Raw genomic sequence first — 22050 nt, forward strand, 5'->3', positions numbered from 1 at the left:
TTGGAGGTACAAAGTATAGGTGAGTCACCCCTAGACCCAGATCTACTTCTGGACCCTCACTGTACTTTTAATGTCAGAACATTCTTTGTTTTAGGATTAACCAAGTCATGCCAAGTGGAGATATTCCACTGGTGTTTGAGTTAGGAAGAGAAAAGTTGTCAAATTCTCCCAGATTCTCAGTATTTTTCTAAGTCCGTCAGATTGTCAGTACAACGCACTTCTCTCCAAACAGTCTCCATTCTCTGTAAATTTGTTCACAGCATCTTCTCTCCCTGTAACAGACAGCTTGCTGGGAGCTGAGAGCTGCTTAGCCTCTTCCAAAGTAATCCTCACCATATGAAATATCTGTCACAGCACACACAATCATGCTCAGAGCTATACCTCTCTATCAGTGTAATCCTCCCTATATGAAATGTTTGTCCTTTGTTGGAAAGGAGCCACGCTGAGTACACAAGAATCACACACAGGAGTCGAGCCGCTGGTTGGAGGTTAGGAAGGGGGATTTTGTTGTACTTTCTCTCAGCTCTGTGTGTGACAGAACAATACATTTAGGCCCAACACATAAGGGGCTTTGTGTGGATGTGTAACTGATTTATGAAGAGAATTTCTTTTTTTGTCCCCCTCTCTCTAGGAAAAATAAGAAACTTCTCTCAGATGTTTGGGATGTCTCGGATAGATCGAGCCTCATGGAGTGGCAGCGGTCAAACTCTTAACATCGCTGCAACAAGAGTCAACACAAAGAAGAGAGAACAAATGAATGAGCAAACTTTAGAGAGGACTCGGCACAGATGGAGTAAAGTGGTCGATTCTGCTTTTCTCAGTGTAGTTTTCACTATCTCAGGTTCTGATTATCTCCATCGTCTGTACTGTAGATTAACCATCATGATCAATTCATCCTATTAATAATGTGACAGCATCTAGTTTGATGATTGAATAAAAAGGCAAAGTTTACACACTTGCTGCTTGTACAGCTCTCTTTGTTTCTTGATAGCAAAAAAGTTCAGAAAAATGATTGTTGAACTGAATATTCTATGTGGGTTTCTTGTCTCCAAAAATTCCTCTTGCTTGTCAATATGCATCAACTAAACTACCCACAATGCAACTCACCTATTGACAGTTCAGCTGAAGAATGGTGGTGTTATGTAAAAGTAAGAGATCATGTTGCCTTGAGCCTTTAGATTCAGAGGATGAATATCAAGCCACTTAGTTTTTCTTCCAATTCAAATCCCTTTCAGATTTAGTATCAAAATCATGGAAAATGCAAAAAAAAAGTCACTTCATTTTCAGACTTTATATGTACACATATACTTCAACATTTTCAGCTGCACTCCCCAAATTAAAAAAAGGACCTAAAAGCTTTAGAATCAGAATCACAACTTTATTTTGGGGGTAGATGGCCTGGAAATGACAAATTCTGATATGAGATAGCATTTATTTATTGACTCAGACTGGGTTTGTCGAGGTTACATATTGCATTTGTTTGTCTTTTTCTTGCCCGCTTATGAAATTATTAATAAGTCCTCTTTGATACAGCTCTATTAAAAATACAGACCCAAATCATTGCGTTTTCCACTGATAAAATCTGCATTACATCTCCAGCTCTCTCATCCACTTTCCCCTCACTCTCTCTCACACACACGCTCCGCCTTTAATTCCGCCAACTCCAGGATCAGCGCGCATCACCAGAGAGAGAGAAAGCTAGAGAGACTTTGTGCCACTGAGTGCTTGTGTGTGTGAGAGAGAGAGTTAACCACTGTCAAAGCCGATTACAGTTCATCGGGTCTGTGATTCTGCCACTGTCTGTGCACTTGAGGGTTCTTCCCCTTAGTGAGCAACACGGCTCTGTTCTTCTCCTAGTTGTTGTTTACTTACAGGAGCGTGCTTTTGTGGGGGAGTAGCATGGATTTATTTTAGCGCTCGTGGGACTCGGGCAGCTTTACTATGAGGTCCTCTGCAGAAGCGCTCCCGTTAGCGGGGCAACTTTTCCGTGCGCCACGGCGCCCCTGATTCGCGCGTCTCTCGGTGCCAAACTTTCCACGCGATCCCTTCATGCATGCGATGATGGGTTCGTGGTGAAAGCGCCATAGTCCCACTTTGTTTTCTCTTCCAAACCGTAGGGCAAAAATGCAGAAGAGCGTCCGCTACAACGAAGGGCACGCGCTGTTTTTGTCAGTGGTCGCGCGCAAAGAAGGGACTAAGCGCGGCTACCTGTGCAAGAAGACGGCGGAGAACAGCCGGTGGCACGAGAAGTTCTTCGCCCTCTACCAGAATATTCTGTTCTACTTCGAGAACGAGCAGAGCGCGCGACCTGCCGGGATTTACCTGTTGGAAGGATGCACCTGCGAGCGCACGCCGGCGCCCAAGATGTCCACCACTGGGAAGGAGGCACTGGAGAAACAGGTGAGACGCTTAAAAAGTAAGGGTTTTGAATCCCCAAAACACATGAAGAAAGTTCAAATAAAGCTTATCCGTCTGAACAACTCACCAGAAATCTGTTTCAATACAAGTGACGTAATTATGGGGAAAAGTGGTGCAGCACTGATTGAATGCTGATAGGACAGAATTTACAGATGTGCAACGCAAAGAAATACACTTAAGGGAGAGGAAAACGACGTTTTTATAGATTTTGTAGTGAGTAATTCCTGTTGAAAGACATGAAACTACAGGATCAAATTGTTACATCACCCTCAAACTGACGCCCATGTAAATAAAACTGGCTCATGCAGCATCAGCACCTCTGCTCTCTGCAGTTTCATCAAGCTCGCAGTGTCAAGAGCTCCAAGTGCATCCTCCCTGAGCAGGTGACGTATTCCCAAAGGGGTTCAGATGTGCAAATGGGAGCAGGCTGGCTGAAGAGATACGGTTCCTTCCCCTTCTCTTTCCATACTCAAAACACCGTTTCTTTTAAGTAAGCCATGATAATTATTTTTCAAACGGTTTTCATAAATTCTGCCAAATGCAACCAGAAAATTATCTTGATTTGAAGTTTTAGGGAGGGAAAAATATTGTGCCACCCCTTGAGATGAAGATTAGTGAAAAAAAAAAAAAAGAAAGTCAAATTTGATTTTAGCTCCTGGAATGTAGAAGACAACAAGCAATGCAGCAACAGGCTCTTGTTTTTAACACCGGGATAACATTTTTAATTTTTCCACAACATATATATATTTAGGTGCTCAATTCAATAAATCTATATAATCTGAAAATACTATTAGATATTCATTCCTTGACAGTCATGTTTTTATGGATGAAACACAATAGAGATGGTTTGTGTAGTTGGACACAGCAGGGTGGCATTATATGTGTTGAACCTTGTGAACAAATTTAAACTTCAAATACAAATGAATCCCTGCACATTTGCACAACTTAAATTTCATTAATTTATTTGTAATTGAACCATTAAAAAGCAAGTGAGATATCTGGGGTTGGTGCATTGGCATTGTGGCCCAAACAGGAACATCCATCTTGTTGCTAGGAGACATTACTGTTTCCACAAGCATTTCATTGAGAAAAAAAGAGAAAGAAACATGCTCTGATCATGAGTGCATCATCAATGCTGGAGTTACATCAATGAGAGAATCTATTCAACATGGCAAAGAAAAAAATTACTTTAACTAAAATCCGTTAGAGAAGTCAGAGAAAAAAAAAGCATCATTCTTTTGGTCTCTGATCCCCGTTTTCATCTGGCATTAGGGACCGAGTGCATGTGTGTGCACAGGCATCATTCCCATTAAAATGTAGGGGAGTGCTGAAGAGCACTTACTTTTTGTATAAATATTAAGAGGGCAGTGAATGCATGAACAGCTAATCAAATAAGTAGTCAGAAATTGCCACCAATCATCATCACTCAGTGAATATTCCCTTCTGCACTCTCATGTACTTATACAGTAGAAGTCTGTCTCTTTAAATGAACAGTTTGTGTGAAGACAGTTCATTCCAGATGTATGCAAAAGGATAAAAAAAAGCTTTAGGAAGGCTGAGGGAAGGTAGAATATGGATTTAACCCTTTAAAACCTGAGTTTCTGGACTCCTTTCTTTTTTTAACCATAAAAGGCCCAGAAAATGTCCTGTGAGTACGTGCTTTTGCCCATTTTTCCACAATACTTAGAACTTTTAATATATGGCAGTTATTTACCTTTCACTGCATGTTGGGACTTCCGGTTTGTAGATGAGACTGTAGACAGCTAAAACGAGGAGCTCCCGGCCGAATAAGTTTAAAAAACAGAGAAAACCCTTATAATCATAACTCAGCAATGGAAAAATAATTAACATGGATAAAACACATTTTACTGCATGTTAAGAGTGTTTTAACAGTTTAAAATGAAAAAAAAAAACAAAAAACGGGGGAACTTTATGCTAGACTCTTGGTGAGAAAAGGGGAAATTACAGAAATAACCATATGCTGGCTGTGAAGCACAGTTTCTCAGCTTTCAGAAACTGTTTGAATTTTTCCGATAATAGAAACAGTCATGCAATTATGGTCATGCAAAGTATGCTTAAATAGCGCGCCGTCAGCAACGCACTAGAATTTAAAGGGTTAATTAAGTCAGATACAAAGCAGAGAATATACACTCACTGATCAATTCATTAGGTACACCTGTTCAGCTGCCCATTAACACAGATATCTACTGTAGTCAGCCAATCACTCATCAGTCAGTACATTTAGGATTGCAGACATGGTCAAAACAGTCTGCTAAAGTTTAAACTGATACTTTCATATCGTTTACACCAAATTCTGACCCTGCTATTTGAATGTCGCAGAAGAAATCAAGACTCATCCAAACAAACAACAATTTTACAATCATCTTGTCCAATTTTGGTAAGCCTGTGTAAATTTTAGCCTGAGTTTCCTCCTCTTAACTGTCAGGAGTGGCACCAGTGTGGTCATCTGCTGCTGTAGCCCATCTGCTTCAAGGTTTGACATGCTGTACTTTCAGAGATTCTCTTTTGCATTCTTTGGCTGCAATGACTGACAATTTAGGTTGTTACTTTTCTATCAGCTCGAGCCAGTCTGATCATTTCCCTCTGAGCTTTGCCTTCATCAAGGCCCTTTGGCCCAGAGATCTGCCACTCACTGGATATTTTCTCTTTTTCTGATCATTCTCTGTAAAGCTTATAAATGTTTTTGTATTTGAGTAATTAATCAGAACAGTTTTTGTGAAAATCTCAGACCAGCCTGCAAGACCACCAACAGCCATAGTACATTCAGTAACTTAAACCCCTGTAAAGTGAAATCTAAACTTTGTATCTTAACACACTTTTGGAATAATGTGAAAATACTGAGATTTACGTGTGACTGAATTCTTTATTTAGACCATTAGAAAGTTCTTCACCTCTTTCCTGGCTTGGCTTAATTTGGGCGGAGCAAAAATCAGAGCCCATGACATCACCAGTCTTGATGGGGATTTATCCTGCCCCCCTTACACTACAATGATATAAAATCACCAAGCAGGTCATCTCAGTACAGTCTGCTGTTAGCCAATGTCACTGCCTTCATTGAGTGAACAGCCATCTACATGCCATGCTTTTAATCATTGTGAGATGAATTTATCAAATCTATCAGGCACGGTGGCCTGCGGTCATTAAAGGTATCATAATGGAGAGATTTGTGCCAGAAAACAGTAAATTTATCCCCAATTTCTGTCTGTCTGGCACAGAACCATGTAGCTGCACTCTGATCAGAAGCATTTTTTTTTTCATTTGAGAGGATTATATTTCTTGTAAGTGGGCGTGGCTTCAGCTCATTAAACGACACGCCCACATCATCCTAGAGCAGGCTTCGCTGCCTTATTTTTCATGATTTTGAAGCTTAATTAGAAAAAACAAAAAGAAATGTTTTCCATGACTGAAGTTTAGCCTGGTGGTTCATAACACAGTGGCTTGTCATACAACAACCCTAAAAAAAAGATTTTCAATCACTTTACATAGACTTTAAATCCCCTTTCTGCTGCCATGTGATTTTCACTAATGAGCAGGTCTACTTAATAAAGTGACTGGTGAGTGTACACTTTTGTTAGAAATCATGCTGAAATGATGGTTAGTCTCTGTTTGAGCGAAATAACGTGTTCAAAAAGCTGCTTTTTCTAATTGTCCTGAGCCTGGAAATTGTCATTTTATCGTCTTTCCACTGTCACAATAGCTGCAGTTACATGAGCATTTTTTTCACAATCCAGTTGAATTTGTTCTGATTATAGATTTAAACTTGTCAGTTTCCATGGACGCTAAAAGATACGATCCAATTCAAATGTATGTGCGCATATATCATATATTTTATTTGAAAAAAACTGCTCGGACATGCATAGCATCGTCCCATTGATCAAATCTACCGAAAATTTGCCTTAGAAGAAGAAATTCTTCTTCGCTTTTGTTATAAATGAACTGCCGGCACTCGCTGTTTTATTCATCTTCAGCTACTTTTTTGTGTCTGTACCTTATATTATCTGATCAACAATTTCGTGCTCTTTTAAAGTTTTGAGTAAAAAAGTTATCTCGGCAACAGACCTGTTTTATTTTGCTCCATGTTTCTGTCTGGTCTGGGGCAGACAAAAATCATCCCGAACAGGGAGGGGGGATTAGATCAAGTGTTTTCATGGATGCTTATCCAGCATAAGCCACCCCTCTCGATCGGAATGAAATTTCTTTCTGAATGAGTTGAATCTGAGGATTTTATTCTCAGGATTTTAAAGGATTTATAAAGGAAGTGTTCATATGAAGCATTTTTATTTGGATAAAGCTTTTATTCCAATTACAAGTGATCCATGTAAACATAGCTATTGACCGTCTTACATCTGCCACACTCTTACACTACAGCTGTGATTGTTAATTAGGGTTGTTTTCAATCTGTCTTCATCTGAAACATCATGCTACATTGTAACATATTATCCACACACATAGGAGGGATTAAACCACAAAGAGTGCACTTTTACTTTATGATAGGGCAGTTTGTGCTCATGATTGTCTGGTATCAATCAAAGAGTCCTGTAAATCTTGGTATACTTCCTTATACAATGCTTTTGCAGGATAAAGTGAGAGACACCACTTCCAGGCCTCAGTCCTGCTCTTCACTGTTATTCTGTGCAATCGTGTGAGTCTGCCAGCAACCTGCAGTATCACACCCCCACAGTGAGCCACAACACAAGCACACAAATAACACACAGCACACACTCTGCCTCTCTCTCTCTCTCTCTCTCTCTTTCTGCTGTACTCCCAGAAACCCTTGAAATGGTTTGAAGAGCGTTCACACCTGTCTGAATGGTTTCCACAGTGACTGCGTTGTGCATTGCTGATGAACAGGTGTGAGTTTGTATGTTAAAAGGTAGTTTAAGCTGTGCATAATTGTCAAATCATCCCTCCCCCCATTGTTGAATGTCTGGATGGTTATTGATCCCAGAGAGACGAGCAGTTCATCAGAGGCCATGAACCAGGGGAGATGAGCGTTACACATGAAGAGGTCTGATTCTGTGTCGTCCCCAATGTTGCTTTTACAAATGGCTTCTTTTTTCATGTTCTATAATATGACAAGATTTTTTTTTTTATGCCTTTGTGGAAATCTTTGGTTTGATGACCTGCACTTTTCGTTATCTTGATCCTGCTTTGGTGAGTGAAGGGCTCATTCAGGGATGATATAGTAATTTGTAGGCTGCAGGCAAGGTGCCAAAATATGTTGAAGCCTCTCTTTTCAGATTACATGGCCAGAGAACTAAAGGACATGCCCATATCTGAAATATATATGCCCCACACCTCTTACAGGCTATTACTTTCATTATAAGAAGAGTACCATAATTCAAGCTTGTTTGATCGAAATATTTTCATGTCTCTTGGCAACATGTATAATACAAACAGAAAACATATGCTCACTGTTGGTGTCCTGCCACAAATCAAGCATTTTTATTCATGGCATGCCTTTTTGCAGCTGTCTGCTAATGTGTTTCAACTGGGCCAAACTATAATTTGCTTGATATGAAGGCACTTTGGACTTTTTGAGGGGCTTGGATCTTGCTGCTGGGGCCAGGGATCCTCCACAGGGGCTTTTTTGGATAATTGAAACCTTTTGTGATGCTTTTTATTCATTCTTGATCCCTAATTTATATCCAAAATACACATCTTAATCATCAAAAGTAAAAAATACTGTATAGCCTACCGCATATGAGATGCACATCTATAATGACTATACCTTGAGGCGCCTTGGAGCACAAGGCCCAAGGAAATTGCTGACCTTTATGGTAAAACCACCTGAAGTAATCTTGTCTTTCCATAGATTTCTAGATTGTGAGCTAAAAGCTGACAAGGTTCAGCAAAAGAGGCTGAATGGATTGGAGCGCCTAGCAATAATGAAATTAGAAATACATGAATGCTGTATATTTGACGTTTTTTTCTGACATGGAATTAAAAGCTAGTTTGCATCACTGATGATCAGAACGCCCAGGTATCCACCTTCACTTGCCACCCAACTTGCTTTGCACACAACCCCAATGCTCAACCCTGCAGGTGGAGGGCCCACAGTGTGACTAAACCATGAGACTGAGGGACAGACTGGTGAAGCATCATCAGTAATGCAGCTTGTCGTGGTCTAGAGAGAAGTAAGGTGTAAGGCAAAGCTTTCAGTTTACCAGTCGATCATCTTTCCCACCTTCACCTATGGTCATGAGCTCTGACTAAAGAACAAAAGACTGAGAGACTGGGTAAAAGTGAAATGAGGGTGTCTGGGCTCAGCCTTGGAGATGGGATGAGGAACCACGACATGCAGGGAGACCTCTGAGAAGAGCTGCTCCTTCGCATTGAAAGGAGTCAGCTGAGGTGGTTGAAGAATTTTTCAGGATGCCTCCTGGTCGCCTCCCTATGGAGGTCCAAAGGGCCTTCCCAGCTGGAAGGAGACCTCAGGGTAGACCCAGGACTTACTGAAGGGGTTAATATTTCACTTAACCAGTGAATGCCTTAAAATCTGAATCATGGGATGTTTTGGGTTCATCTGTTGCAGACCTCTACAATGGGGCAACCTCGACCTTGGGGCAGGAAGTGATGTACTTACCCTTGTTGGGGTTTCCTTAGTTTGTGGTGTGTTAATTAAAATTTTTTCCCCTCAGTAAATTCTCAGTTTTTAGTCATACATTCCGCTGTCGTGAAAAATAGCTGCTTATCATAACCTCTGACAGTGAGCAGAAAATGTAAGTTATTCAGTACATCAGGACTGGCCCTGAGTAAGCAGAAGAAGGTAGATGAAATAAAGAGTTATTTGTATTTAACATGATTGATTAACATGATACATGCAGAGAAAGCAAAATAAAGTTATTAATGATGAAATCCAAAAAGCAGTTGAGTAATATAGTGGCAGGTATGGTGGCTCTGAATGCAAAACATGACATGTCTGAGTATAATGATAAAAAAATTAATACCTTTAATACAATTGTGAGTCCTATAAACAAAAAACAAGGAATTTTTTTTAAAGAAAAGCATACATTTTTTTAACTAAAAGAGTAATCTATCCTACTTGTGAGTGTCAGGATTGCATTCGTCAAACAAAAGCAGGGCATTTTGTAGCAATGTGTGTTTTTGTGTAGATTTTTTCGCAGGTATTTGTACTAAATTAGTCCATGATATGATTCCATCCACCCAGTTATTCTATAACAAAGCCTGTGTTATTCATGCAAGATGTAGAAGTCACATGACCTGACTGTAATCAGTCAGCTTATTGAATAATTGCTTCTAATCATTCCCTCACAAATCACAGCTCATTCTCTTAAGGCGGCTCATATAACCACGTCTTCCTCCCCATTGATCCCTATCACATTGTGCTGCTGCTGACAAAGCTTAACCTCCACCACCACAGCGTCCTCCTTTCTAGCCTAAAAGCCTTCAGTCCGCTCTAACTTTGTACGTACAGAGGGGTAGCAGTGCGCTCCCTGGGTTTGCTGAGCAGCATAGCTTCCCATTGCCACAGCAAGAGCCAGCAGAGGCAAGTTTAACTCTATTTCCATTTTCCAGTAAATGGTTAAAAACACAACAACAGTGATCTGGAGTGATCAGCATTGCATAACTGTTTGTCTTTTTGTGCCTTTGCCTCTAGCTGCTGTTCAACATAAATGTTAAGTTATTCCATTCGAGTAGTTTTTGAGTTTTTGTCCAAAACAGAGTGCAGCCAGTTTGTTGTGTATACAACTGCAGGAAGTTTGATTAACTGCCAAATTTTCTATTCGTGAGCATTACATGTGACCAAAAAATCTAAACCAGCAGCTCATATTTACATTTACACCACTGAAGAAGATAAAAAATCTGTTGTGGAAAAATATGTCTTGGAATTTAAAGCTATTTCATTAAAATCAAGAGACTATTAAAAGAGTACGATTTCAGGCAGAAATCATTTATGGAAATCAGATAAACGTTCTTAACATTTTATTTTTTTCCTTTTTCTTTCACCATATAGATGTTCTCCCCAGCCATCACTTTCCTCTGAAGAGTTACTGCAAAAAAGGTGGGGTGACACTTTACAGATGTGTCAGCACTCATTTCCTGATGTGTGCATGTGTGAATCAAATTATCTCTCATTAACAGCTCATCTATTAATGCCCAATTCAGATCACAACTGTTTTCTTTAGCTTAAACCATTCATCTGCTTCAAGGAGCCAAAACATTACAGTTTGATCTGTTACTTCTGCAGGCTGCTGTTAATTTTGTTTTTAGTTTCTGCAAGTTTTTTATGGACACAATTAGATTTGTGTCATCCAAGAATTTAGGGCTGCTATCTATGTAAAAATCTTTTTTTTCCCTCATGTTTGAAGCCCCATTATAAAAGAAGGAAGGTTGACACTGAGAGTGTTATACTCTCTTATAGCAAAAGCTTATTTACAGAATCCAAGCACAAGCATTTATTTCCTAATGAATTAAAAGTGCATTGTCCTAGCATCTTAAGATGAAGATGTCCCAATGGGTCACATACCACATCTCTAAGTTCTGAGCCGAGTCTAAGACCGTAGAAACCGCTAACTGTCTGCAGTCCTCCAGGTTCCGGCTCAATTAAATCCACCATTGATGGTTAAATCAGAATCAAAATCCTTCCAAACTATCATTTTACCATCGGTTGAAAGTAGCTTTAACATCACAGAAAATATTTTGCATGACATTCTCAATCTCGATTACATGAATATTCATGACCATAATTAGCCATATGTTAGCCTATGTGTTTGTCATTAGGTATTTAGTCTAATGCTAATGTATCTGCTCACACTCAACTAATAATATCATGAATGTAGCTTTCACAAGCACGTCGTAGACATTTTTGTCTACTTCTCTGATATTTTCAAACACTTTTCACCATGAACTTCATAGTAATTCCTACCAAATGCCCCCTGCTTATACAGTGGAAAACTACATATTCAACATGGTGGGTTTGAAAGTTTGGCAGGAGTAGCAACAGTAACCAAGGGGGGTGGAACTTAGAGAAAGGTCAATTTTAACAGGTTGTGTATGTTACGGAGACTGCCATAGGTTACTAGTTCAATCACTCAAACTCACTTCTGTACCACAGAAACCCCCCATACACAGTATTTCCAGTGAGTAGAAACCAGCATTGCTCAGCGCCGCCCACCTCCACAACCTCCCTCTCAATACTAGTTCTTGTTCTGGAGTGAGGACTCTGTTCAGTAAAACAGAGCCTCTTAAGGCATATTTACTAAACAGAAAATTGTTTTGTTTTCATTCATAGATTTATCATAATGAGGGGGAAATTCACTTAAAAGTGCACATCCACATTCGTGCTGGAAGCAATACCAGACCACATGTGCATTCTGGGGCAGCTTCTAGTGAGAATGTGGAAGTGCACTCTTTAGTGCATCTCTCCCTCATTATGAATAGAATTTATGAATATAAAGAAAAAGGTTTCTGTTGAGTAAATTTGCCTTATGAGGTGCCGTTTTATTGAGCAGTCTTCAATTCAAAACAAGAAGTAAACAGTGGAGACGGGTGGAGTTGAGCAGTTCTGGTCTGTCTTGTCGTATTGTGTTATTGTTTTGAGTGAGTCCCCCCTGGTGGCAGAATCATACAAATGTAGCATTTAACTTGTCACCTTGGACTTACAGCAGGGATAGAAAGGAATACATTATCATGTGAAACCATTGCAGATTTTTGTCAGTAAAGGTAGATCAATTATTGCAGAAAAGGTCAAACAAAACCTGTGCTATTCATTCATGTTCACCTTAGAATTTTTCATGTCTGAGTCTGCGCCTGGGCTGAACCACCACAGTCATGAAAGTTTAGATGCACCCCTGGCATCACATAATAGGATTGTCTGGTAGCTTCATATGTGTTGTTGTTGTCTTTTCAGAGTTTACGAGCAGCTAGAGCACAACAGCAATTCTCAAGAATACAGTTAAACAGATTTATGGTGTGTTTAGACACCTCTGTGTTCCTGCTGCACTGAGGGAGTCGTGGAGCAAACTCTGCAGTCCTCAAACTATTGCATTAAAGCTTCTGGTTGATTCCTTCTGGCGATAAAAGTGACAAAGCATCAAATGTGTAAGATAGGAGAAAAAGCTTGATATTACCTCTGTAATGAATGTTTGTTTTGACTGATGTACCATAGAAAAAGAGGGGGTGAGAATAAACAGTGGAGGATGGGAACAATCTGTTTAATCTCCAGATAAACAGACAGGTAATCCCTGATCACGGTGATCTGAGGTCTAGGCACAACAGATATTAGCATCCTTATACACAGTGTGTGGGTGTGTGTGTGTGTTCTATGTGATTGTGTTTTCATGTGGGTGAGAGGGAATGAGACAGCCCCATACTTTGTTATGGGAACTTCTTTGCAGGAAGTGAACAGCATGGAGGACAATGAAGAAACAGCAGGATGTAGGATGTTAATTCAGTGATTGTCACATTAGCTGCAGCATCATTAGTTGAATTCAGTGGTTACATAAAGCAGTAGCTGCTGTGGTGGATTAATGTTTTGTATCTTTTCACAATGACAAGCCTATGGGATATTAGACTCTGTCCTTGTGTTTTAAGCTTGGTAAAGCCTTTTGGATTTGCTGAAACTACAGGATTGCTCCACAGGGATAAAAACAGAAGAAAATTCAAATCAAAACCATGTCAATATAGGAACATTCGTTTTGACATCATTTTTGCAGTGTTTTGTGATGTAATCTGGATTTCTGTATTTCTAATACAAAATCAACGTAAAGAAAAAAAATTAAAAGTAAAGGCTGAATTTTTGATAATAAAATTCTGAGATTCTTTTGGGGGTGGGGGCACAAGGGTCAGTCTGCTCTGAGGTTGGAAGAGCAGACAGGCTCAGTTGGGTGCCGGTTTAGCTCAGTGGGTAGAGCAGGCACCCTTATACAGAGGCTATAGTCCTCCACACACTGGTCGCTTAAGCCATTCCTGGTTTCGATGCTGTTTGATGCAAGTCTCCCCCCCCTTATTTCTTGTCTCTCTTCAGCTATCGAAGACACAAAAGCCACCAAAATAGTCTAAATTAAATAGGCTCAGTCATACAAACTAATTTTTTGGTAAGAACTTGTGTTTTAGGCTATTTTGTTTGGATTTGAATGATAAAAACGATTAAATTTGATGTGTATTTTTGACAGTAAACATATCAGTTTTTCTTGTGTGAGACCTGGGGGGCCTTAGCTCTTCTTAGATACGGGTAGGGGGGGCTTAATGAAAGAAAGGTTAGGAACCACTGTCCCAGGTGGTTCAGAGGTGTTCCTCAGGCTGGGTGGAATGTAAATTATTCCTCCAGCAAGTTCTGAGTCCATCCTCAGTCTCCTACCAGTTGGATGCACCTGGAAGACCCCCAAAAAGAGGCAAGCAGGAGGCAACCTAATCAGATGCTAAACATCTCAAATAGCTTCTTTTGATGAAAGGGAGCAGCTGCTCTACTCCATTCTCCTCACCCAGGCTAAGCATAGCCTCCTTTTGGAGGAAAGTTATCACAGCAGCGTGTATCTGAGATCTTATCCTTGTAGTCATTACCCAAATCTCATTACAACAGGTGCAGGCTGGAACAAATAATGGCTTGTAAATTGAAAGATTTTTCCTTTAGGCTCAATTCAACGCCTGCAATACTGCTTATGTTGCACCAGTACGTCTGTCAGTCTCACAATCTGTTATCCTCAGTTGTGAGCAAAACTCGGAGATACTTAATAGGCCTGCCAGCAGTAATGACTCCTGGCCACTTAAAGGTAAAGCAAATTGACCCTCCTTAAATTTGATATATGTGTCCAGCCATGGAAAAAACAAGGAACAAGTCTCTTGCTGTATTTTTCCCCACACAGCTAGTCTAGGAGTTAGAGTTATGGAAATTAGGTACAGTAAAAACAAAAGAAATGGCTGTAAGAAAATACAGCATGGAAATTTGTTGTATACGTTTCAGTGAGTACTTTGGTTCAAACCTTTTTGTTGCATTGATTGTATTCAGGATTAACAAGGTTATTGCTGGCCTTCACGGGCCCCCAGCTGGGTCCCAGAAAGCTTTCCCCCTTTTCCCACCTCATGGGCACCCTGAGACTCGCTGTCCACTCAGAGGGACCAGCCCACTATTTTTTGGTAGAGAACACTGACACAGACTTGGAGGCGCTGACCCTTATCCCAACTGCTTAGCTGCAAACTGCCTCAGTGCCTGCAAGTGGTCCCAGCTTGAAGAAGCCCACATAATCCAATCAACAACAGACAATTGTCTGGAAACAGTATAGATCGGATTTTTGAGGCTCTCAACATGGAAACCCTTCACCCTATGGCTGCTCCTTTAGATCCTTCTGTCACAAATAGAATCAGTGAAAGGGTGCAACTTTAATATTAGTCTCATGAAACCACAGTTTGACATTTTTACACCTTGGCTTTCTCATATGGAATAAAATCAGCATAACTTGTTAACTAGAGTTTTTTTTTTTTCTTTCTGAGGTTATAGTGAGCTAATTCAAGGGACTGTTGTAGTTCAGTGGAACAGCTTTACTATCTACACAAGGATATAAGTATATACTGTACAGAGCTGTGCAGGACTTTTATGCATATTTTGGCCAAAAATTAAGGCTCAAGTCAGGCATAGATTTGGCAAACAAGCCGCCTGAGGGCACATCCAGTGGTTGGTTGACACAACCCTGATTGTGCTCTGGATGTCCTTGCATACCAAGAGTATGGGAAAATAATCTGTTGGAAAATCAGCAAAATTAGGGAGGAGTAAGGGATGGATGTGCCAGGGTAGGAGGATTGCGACGAGCCTCTGGTCAATGCTGTTAATGGCTCAAGGGCCCAGAAATGGTCAGTCTTTAGATGTATTACCAGGGGTGAAAAGACCTGGACAAAAAAGATTCCACTGAGCTTGACCTTGGCTGCCAAGCGGCACACGAATTTGTGATGCGTGTCGAACCTGACTCTGCCCCCACCCCCTTCATCAGGCCTATGATATACATAAGACTGTACATAAATATTTCTTACAAAATGCCAAATTAGTCCTTCAGAAAGGGAGTAAATTATTTTGTTTCCACTGCCTTATTTATTTATTATGATATACAATAAAGGAAACAGCTACTGTACTGTGTCAGGAGGTAAACTTTATATTACTGAGTAGGCAAGGTTTTCATAACAATAGATTGCTTCTTTGTTTCTGTCCTTGGAGCATTTAATGAAGCTACATTTGGCACAGAAAAGACATTATTGCCTCTGTGGGAACATGACAGGAGCTGAGAAATGAGAGAAATAAAAGAGACGAGAGGCAGATTGTGAATCTTTTTTCAGAACACTGATGGCGGGAAAAAGTAAACCCAAACCCCTTCTTATATTTATCTTCCTCTCATAAATGACTTTTATTGTTTGAGTAATTGATTGACTCCACATAAAGGGAGTTTTATATGTTACAGCTCTACAAAGAAGTCCTGAATAAGCTGTGGCTCCTTGTTGAGGCATTGTTGCGCTATGAGTATGGGAAAAATGATCAGCTGGGCATCTGCTAATTTGACAGACACCAGCAGTGTTAGAAAAGTAAATGTGTCCAAGAAGATTAGACTTCAGCAGTGTTTTGTTTAACTGTTATACTCTATCTAGAATTAAGGGAGTGAGATCTGTTGTGTATAACAGCTGATTATCTGTTGCTGTTGTGTACAAGGTATAATGTTTCCCCATGAGAACTGGCAACAACAAGTGGTTTGAGATGTGCTCTGTTTTGATAGCCACATCAGATTAGAACATGTGGTTTCTTTGTACTATGCTTTTAAAAGGAAGCACATAACACCCACAGGAATCCAGTTTATGGATTTTTTATATATGGTTTCCTTTAAAGTCTCATATACACACACATGAATCAGGTCTGCTCTGCCCTGTTGTATTTCTTTATGATGGTAATTATCGCCCCATGGGACTCTGGATCTGTGAGCAGCTCCTGGTTCAGCACAGCAGTGGAAAGGTAGAGAGACACATTATACAGCAGCTTCCACTTGAGCTCACTGGGTATTAAAACTTACCTTTGTTTATGTTTATTTTCTTCTATCTATATTGCAATCAGCATATATGTTTTTAGGACTGAGATTTGCATGGTAATAACATACATAAAGAAGGTTTTTCTCTTTTCTTTACTTTGGAGAGGACACTATAGTGCATGGAAAATCATGAAGAGGGGCACTGACATGCAGGAAAGGGTCCACAGATTTGACTTGAACCTAGACTGCCAGCTTGGAAGAACTGCTTCATCATGTAGGGTGTGACCTAACCGCGAAGCCATGAGCTTCCAAATTATGTTTATTGTTACTCATGATTGTTTCTCGTTGCAGAACTCTATTCAGTACACTGTGGCCTTTTACTAATTTATTGATTCTTAAGAGTGATAGGTAAAACACTGGCATTTCTGCAACATACAGCGCCCAGGAAAGTATTCACCCTCTTCCATGTTATACTCTATCACTGATTTCAGAAATTGTTCATGGTCAATATGTATAGGCTCTTTTTATATTTAAAAATAAAAAAAAATAAAAAAAAAATTATGATTGTATAAATATCCATCCCCTTTAAAGTGACTGACCTAGTTCTAGTAGTCTCACAGTTAGTGAGATGGGGATCACCTGAGTGCAGTAAATGTGTCTCAAGTGATTGTAGTATAAAGACATCCCTGTCTGGAAGGTCCACTCACTGGTTAAACAGTATTCCTGGCTGCCATTACACCATGAAGACAAAAGAACACCCCAAGCAACTCAGAGAAAAGGTTATTGAAAAATGGAATATGGCATGTGTGTAAATCTCCCAGGATCAGGCTGTCCTTAAATTGTTGAAGAAAACTTCTTTTTAATCTTGACTAGAGTTTGACATAGGGCATGTGGGAGACTCTGTGTACAAGTGGAAGAAAGTTCTTTGGTCTGATGAGACCACAATGGTGCTTTTTTGACTATCAGATGACACACTTTGTTTGGTGGACACCAAACACCGCACATCAACACAAACACACCATCCCCACTGTGAAGCACGGTGGCAGCACCATGCTGTGGGGATGCTTCTCAGCAGCTTGCCCTGGAAGCCTTGTAAAGAAAATGAAATTGGCAAAATAAAGGAAACATTTTTTTTCCAGCAAGACAATGAGCCAAAGCATACAGCAAAAGCTTCACAGAAATGGTTCAAAGACGACAAGAATGCCCAGTCCCTAAGTAAAATTGCAATTTTCAGATATGCAAGCCTGACTGAGGCCTATTCATACAGACTCAGAGCTGTGATTGCAGCCAAAGCTGCATCTACTAAATACTGACTTAAAGGGGCAAATTCTCAAACAGTGACTTATTTTACATAACATATTTTATATTTAATTGACACCACTTTGTAGAAATATGTTTTCACTGTGACATTAAATATATATATATATATATATTTTTGTCAAAAACCCAAATTATACTGAGTACAATTCATTTATAAAACAAAAATAATGGTAAACTTTGAAGGTGGTGAATACTTTTTGTAGGCACTGTACATACAGTAACAGAAGAAAAAACACATTTAGAGGACAGAGAACATGTACAGTATGTGAATTTGTTGTGCAATGTTAATTGACAAAACGTTGAAATGGGGGAAGTGACTCAAGGACATGTGTAACAGGACAATATCACTTTTGTCAGCTTGTCTCTACATTTTGCTGAGTCAAGCTAGCTTGGCTAATCATATTAGCAATATTCTGTAAAGCTCAGTGTTACACATTTAAGCACAATTATGATGCTGAAATCTATGCAAATCATACTTTTGTGTTTTTTTGGAGCTCAACAAAGAGGTAAGCTATCATTAAAAGTAAAATACAAATTATTATTTATTGTTAGCGGACTGATAAAGTGTCAAAGCCCTTGCATAGTTGCATGATGACCTCTTGTCAGGACTGAAAAGACAAACTGCATACATCTATTTAGGAAAAGGGAATTAGACACTGGTGTGACAAAGCATATATATGTACATCTAGATGCTGCTTTTTCATTCAGGGGATCATTGAGAAGCTTGTTATTGCTAAATAATGTGGCTTTGACATGAACTAGAAACTTTTGTTGACACAACACAATAAGTTTAATCTTCAGTATGATATATGGGTGAAAACAAAGATATTTAGACCTGTTTTGCTTCAACTTGAAAGCAATAGAAGTCCTGATTGTCCAATATTGAGAAATTTCTTGCTTAAAGACTCAAAATGTCAAGCTCCTGTATGAAAATGTTGCAAATGTTTTGGTACTGAACTTTGCCTATGTAGTTGAGTAGGTGAAGGTGATATGCATTTTAAGTGCCTTACCTCTTTTTGTTGTTGCCTTGATTTCGATTTAACCATCTTTCTGTGGGCTGTTGTGTATGTGTACCATGTTAACTCAAGGGGGAATCAAACCTTTAACACCTTCCACATCCATGCCCCTTTCTACCTATTGAAGTAAACAACATCAAAGCAGTTAATTGCTGAATGCTTTAACAGGGCTGAGAGTCAGAGTCAGAAAAAATGAGGTCCATCTGTAGTACAGCACAACACAATTTGGCCTCTCATCAGTGCAGATAACAAAGCAGACAGCAGTGTTACATCATTAGTGGCTATTCCAGTCCCTCATCATCAGTGGATCCCAAAAGTGTCATCTCTGTTTTTAAATATTTATGACACATGGGTATTTCTGGATCACCCAACCATCGTTTGCTTAATGAATCCATTACCACCAAGTCCGGTTTCATCTTTCACACTTTAATCATTAACAAAGGAAAAAACAGTAATGGCAAAGCCACCATGATCCCGAGGCAGTATGTGTTTTTATTTAGTCTCTGTTCGACAGTGAAGAAGTAGTCAGATGTCTAGTCTCACAGTCAGCAGTTTCAAATGACTGACCCAAAATTGGTTCAGGATAATAAAACTGGCTGCCCTGCATTGTGCCCATGTCTCGCTCAGTGGTGGTAAAATACACTTCTTTGTGTCACGCTGTCAGTCTCAGTCTCATTTTCTATAATTTCCTCAGAGTAGCTGAACAACAGCAACAAAAAAAACTTCCTGGTGAACACTGAATTAGTTGCTAGTGACATAAAAAGAGACAGAGCTGGAAAGAGTCTCTGTCTCTTTGTTCCTTTTGCAGTTCATCTCCGTCTTTATTTGTTTAAATGTAATTTTTTTTACAGTACAGTGAAGGCCCTGAGGCATGGAGAGGAACATTCGAGAAAATTTGAAGAAAGAGCGAGTGCTGAATGCTACTGAAGAGTTGGAAAGCCTCCTCTTCTGCTAATGAGGACACAGTGAAATCCATAGCAAGGCATTGTGATTGTGTTTTTAGTGCCATGAGGTCCAGGGTGATGCAAATCTTCTGTAAAGGATGCCATACTATTAAAATTTTAATGATTGCCTGAGGGCAAGTGAGCCACTGCTGCATCAAATAGTTATAGAGCACAGCAGGGGTGAAGTAGAATATAAATATAGGAGTAGGATGAATACAGTATATGTATCAAATGTAAGTATTCAAACATCTAACAACTTTAACACAAGTTAAAGAGCAGAAAAAGGCAGGACAGTTGGACATCAATCAGTATGGCATATGTATTATCATAGCCAAGCATTTCAACTACTGCCTGTCTCAACACTGCACTTTATTTGCCTTCTGTGTAGATTTATTATAAAAAAGTAATGTTCATATTCAATGCTGCTATCAAATGAAGCATGCAGTGCTCATCTATCATGTAACTCAGTCAACAGTCATAGGTGGAGAAAACGCGAGCTCGGTTTATCCATGTAGTATCGCTATTACATAAAGATACCACGGAGAGGTGAAAAAACTGTTTTTCCCCAGAACTCTCACCCACATCTGCAATTTTATAAATTATCATCAGCGTATCTGTGGTTGGTATTTCTTTGCAAATATGCACACAGAAAGTGAGAACGCATTATTTTGTGCAACAGAGTTAATTTTTCTTTTCACCTGAAGACTTAGTGGGAATGGTTGTAAATGTGAACGCCAATGGATTTTAATGCCATGATTATAATCAGGGAAATAATCTTGATCACATGATTATTTTGCATTAGAAATCTAATTTACAAAATCATAAAGAAATTTGAAATTTCTTTATTGCTGCCTTTTTTGAAACAGAAATTACAATGATCCAGTGATCAAATAATCCTGTACAAAATAATTAAAATAAATCCCGAAAAGTATCTCCCCTTTTGAAGTGGAGCTGTTGTTCAGACATGAACTAGTTGGCTTTTTTGCTTTAAGGATTTATTTTTGTTTTCAAATGAGTGTAAAACTAGAATTAATTGTAAGTCTACATGTGCCTAATGTAATGGCCACTGTCTGACACCCTGACAAGTCTTACATTGGCTACATGATGCTTTGTTGTTGTTTGTTCATGTTTCACTGAATGACAAATGTGTAATTCACAATCAAGTTACTGCTGATTGTGAATGACACATTTATATTTAATCCCAACCAACTCAATGCCTCATTTAGTAGCTTTTTTCGCTAACGTAATATCCCTATGCTTGTGTGTAGTGCTGGGTGCTGTTTGGCACTTTCACCGCAACTTTTTCTGTCTGATTTTGCAGAGTGGGTCTCCGTCAGCTTGAATTACTCCAGTCATTGTTGCTGTGCCGCTCATGCCTTCACACTGATGCTTACACTTGCTTCATCTGTGGACACATGCTTGCTGCTTGGCCCCTTCTGTCATTGTAAAGCTAATGTAGCATAGCCTATGAAGCTATGCTGCTAACAGGCTGCTGGGCTGTGAAGTACTACAGCTGGTGTCACATTGTTTTGTTTCTGTTCAGCTTGTATAGAAACTAATGCTTGGCCTCCTTACTGTGAGAACAAAAACACAGTGTTTCAGAGCCTTTCGGATTAATTAACCATGACTTTTTAGACTGTGGTTAACCATGACACCATAGAGGTGTCTCATCCCACACTTTCCCCTGCTTGTTTCTGACTTTATCCACAGTCCTATCAAATAAAGGCCTAAAAGTCCAAAACTAATTTTCAAATATAAGAAATTGGCTCAATGTACTTGAAGTTCTGCTTGCATTTATGATGGTGTTTATTTCCCTAGACCTAAATTTGTTTGACATAATGTGATGGTACTTTACATGCTGCTGAAGCTGTACTTAAAACATAATAGCTTGTAAAATATGATTCATAATTAAATATTCAAGGTGAAAAAATCCACCTGGATAAATGGTAAATGAAGAATTGGGGTTTTAATTCTAAAATGCTCCAGTTAGTATCCGTTAACTAAGTTTTAATTTCAATTGCAAGTTTGGCTTTTGCAATCACTAGAAGGGGATCACTGCCCTGAGATTACTGAGAGCCCTGAGGTTACTGAGAGCCCTGAGGTTACTGAGAGCCCTGAGGTTACTGAGAGCCCTGAGGTTACTGAGCCACTTGCTATGTTGGGCTTATTTTGCCTAGAGGTGTTGTCATGTGTAAATCTAGCTCATACATTTACAATGCAGACAAAAAAGGAAATTAAATAAAAGATCCACAGATGGATTTTGATTATAATATTTCATTGGTAATATTTGAGGGATTTGGTGCAGGTGTGCCAAGAAGAGTATACTGAGTAATAGATCACATCAGACCTAAAGGGACACACTTTAGT

The 22050-nt window shown here is 39.4% G+C and overlaps 2 protein-coding genes across 5 annotated transcripts in view; both read left to right on the forward strand.

Annotated features, from left to right (window-relative positions):
• The window catches only part of msh3 (mutS homolog 3 (E. coli)), an 82578-nt gene extending 81620 nt beyond the window's left edge, over positions 1-958 (forward strand). For both annotated transcript variants that reach the window (XM_041788210.1, XM_041788211.1), the window contains exon 24: positions 632-958. In XM_041788210.1, coding sequence (XP_041644144.1) covers positions 632-713 — 82 coding nt within the window. In that variant the 3' untranslated portion in view covers positions 714-958. The remainder of the gene's footprint in view (positions 1-631) is intronic.
• Positions 959-1745: 787 nt separating this feature from the next.
• Positions 1746-22050, forward strand: part of rasgrf2b (Ras protein-specific guanine nucleotide-releasing factor 2b) — a 76329-nt gene continuing 56024 nt past the window's right edge. For all 3 annotated transcript variants that reach the window (XM_041786682.1, XM_041786684.1, XM_041786683.1), the window contains exon 1: positions 1746-2400. In XM_041786682.1, the coding sequence (XP_041642616.1) occupies positions 2125-2400 (276 nt within the window). In that variant the 5' untranslated portion in view covers positions 1746-2124. The remainder of the gene's footprint in view (positions 2401-22050) is intronic.

Source organism: Cheilinus undulatus, linkage group 5, assembly GCF_018320785.1.
Source record: "Cheilinus undulatus linkage group 5, ASM1832078v1, whole genome shotgun sequence".
In the NCBI taxonomy this organism is placed as follows: Eukaryota; Metazoa; Chordata; class Actinopteri; order Labriformes; family Labridae; genus Cheilinus; species Cheilinus undulatus.